The sequence below is a fragment of the Phaseolus vulgaris genome, chromosome 7 (assembly GCF_051622355.1).
Source record: "Phaseolus vulgaris cultivar YP4 chromosome 7, ASM5162235v1, whole genome shotgun sequence".
In the NCBI taxonomy this organism is placed as follows: Eukaryota; Viridiplantae; Streptophyta; class Magnoliopsida; order Fabales; family Fabaceae; genus Phaseolus; species Phaseolus vulgaris.
In genome coordinates this window covers 35,668,389-35,670,436 of record NC_143504.1, presented here as the reverse complement: position 1 = coordinate 35,670,436, position 2,048 = coordinate 35,668,389, and the positions used below count along the sequence as shown (strand labels likewise).

Sequence of the window (2,048 nt, the reverse complement as noted above, 5' to 3'; positions counted from 1 at the left end):
GTGTGAGGTACGCCGAGCGATGCAAGCAGTGCCAAATGCATGCTGACTGGCACAAGGCGCCCTCAGAAGAGCTGAGGTCAATTTATAGCCCGTGGCCTTTCCACACATGGGGAATTGACATTCTGGGGCCCTTCCCTTTGGCGATAAGGCAGATGAAGTACTTGATCATAGCCATCGAGTACTTCACAAAGTTGGTAGAAGCAGAACCGGTGGCGTAGATCACCGCACACAAGGTACAACATTTCGTTTGGAAAAACATTGTGTGTCGCTTCGGTGTACCGAGGCGTCTCGTTTCAGATAACGGTACCCAGTTTGCCAGCCTACAAATGGGTAAGTTGTGTTGAAAAGTGGGCATCAAGCAGGTGTTCACATCTGTCGAACACCCCCAAACGAACGGGCAGATGGAGTCCGCAAACAGAATTTTATTGAGGGGTTTGAAGAAGAGGCTTGAGAAAGCCAAATGAGCTTGGGCGGAAGAAGTACCAAGGATTGTGTGGGCTTACCACACCACGCCCCAGTCTTCCACCATGGAGACGCTGTTCAGCCTACTGTACGTGTCGGATGCCATGATCCCAGTGGAAATTCATGAGAGCTCGCCTCGTTTCCAAAGCTTTGTGGCAGAGGAGTCCAATGAGGAGAGGAGGGTGAACCTAGACCTATTGGACGAGGCCAGGGAAGAGGCGAGAATAAAGGTTGAAGTTGTGAAGAGAAGGGTGGAGCATCAGTACAGCTCCAAGGTGAAGCCGCGACAGTTCAAAGTAGATGACTTGGTCATGCGAAAGGCTCATCCATATGAGTTGGAGAACAAGCTGTCTCCCAAGTGGACCGGGCCCTTTAGAGTAACCGAGGCTAAGGGGAACGGTTCGTACAAGCTTGAGACTCTGGAAGGAGGCCCCATTCCACACACCTGGAACGCAGCTAATTTAAAGTTTTACTTTAGTTAAAAACTTTATGTAGTACACAGTTTAAAGGGGACACTCTTTTTCCCTTTCGGGGGATTTTTAATGAGGTCACCCAAGTAAAAATCAGTTCAAGTACACATTGTGTCAAATTTCCTTTTCTCGCAATGTAAAGAAACGCTAAAGGGAAGGGGCGGGGTTCATTAAGAAACGAACCCGCCACCATGGTGTGTAGACACCTCAGCAGGAGTGACGCGGATATCTCCTCTGGGCATGGACACCAAGCGCGCGAGCCAACTTGGACGTGTAGACACCCCAAAGGGAGTGGCGGGAGCTCACTCTTCGGGCGTGGGCATCAAGTTTGAAAGGTACGCATAGCAAAGTTAAAATCCGGGCGTTTAGTCCCTGGGCAGGGGTTAACAGATTCCTTCGGGACGCCCCCTCCCCAGGTAAGAACGACTAGCCTCGGTGTCTAATGCCTAGACACCTCGCAAGGAAGTGGTGGGGGGCGTTTCCTTCGAGTGTGGGCATCAGGCAATGAGGAAGTTTAGAGCAGTGGAGAGCCAGGCGACTTGGTGCAGATACATGCTATGTAAGAGAAGCGCCATCCTTCGGGAAACCTTCTCCTTAGGCGTAATCACCAAAGTCCCAGGTCATCTTGGTGTTTAGACACACCGGGGACGATACGACACTGCTTTCAGCATGCCTCTCCTCGGGCGTGGGCACCAAGAACACTGATCGCCTTGGTGTTTTTAGACACCCCAAGGACGATACGACATTGCTTTCGGGCAGGCCTCTCCTCGGGCGTGGGCACCAAGTGCGCAGAGATAAGGGCTAGTTGCCTTGGCGTTTAGACACCCCGAGAGCGATACGACACTACTTTTAGCAAACCTCTCCTAGGGCGTGGGCACCAAAGCGCAACTTTGTCCCAAGTGTTTAGACACACTGAGGACGAAACGACCTTGCATTCAGCAGGTCTCTCCTCGAGCGTGGGCACCCAGTACAGGTAAGCAGGCTTCGGCCAAGATAAGTCATCCTTCGCCCTTGAGCGATGATGAGTCCAGAAGAGCTAAGTCCTCCCTCGCCCTCGAGCGATGTTGAGGCCAGGGAAGAGATGAGTCCTTTTTCATCTTAAGTGATGACGAGGCC

General features: G+C 51.9%; 1 protein-coding gene across 1 annotated transcript; it reads left to right on the top strand.

Annotated features, from left to right (window-relative positions):
• The first annotated feature begins 527 nt into the window (after positions 1-527).
• On the top strand, positions 528-944 carry LOC137829093 (uncharacterized). Its single transcript, XM_068635888.2, has one exon. The coding sequence runs from the start codon at positions 528-530 to the stop codon at positions 942-944; it is 417 nt and encodes a 138-aa protein (XP_068491989.2).
• The last annotated feature ends 1,104 nt before the right edge of the window (positions 945-2,048 follow it).

Coding starts and splice junctions, on each gene's coding strand:
- LOC137829093 (XM_068635888.2), top strand. CDS start 528: ATGGAGACGCTGTTCAGCCTACTGTACGTGTCGGATGCCATGATCCCA.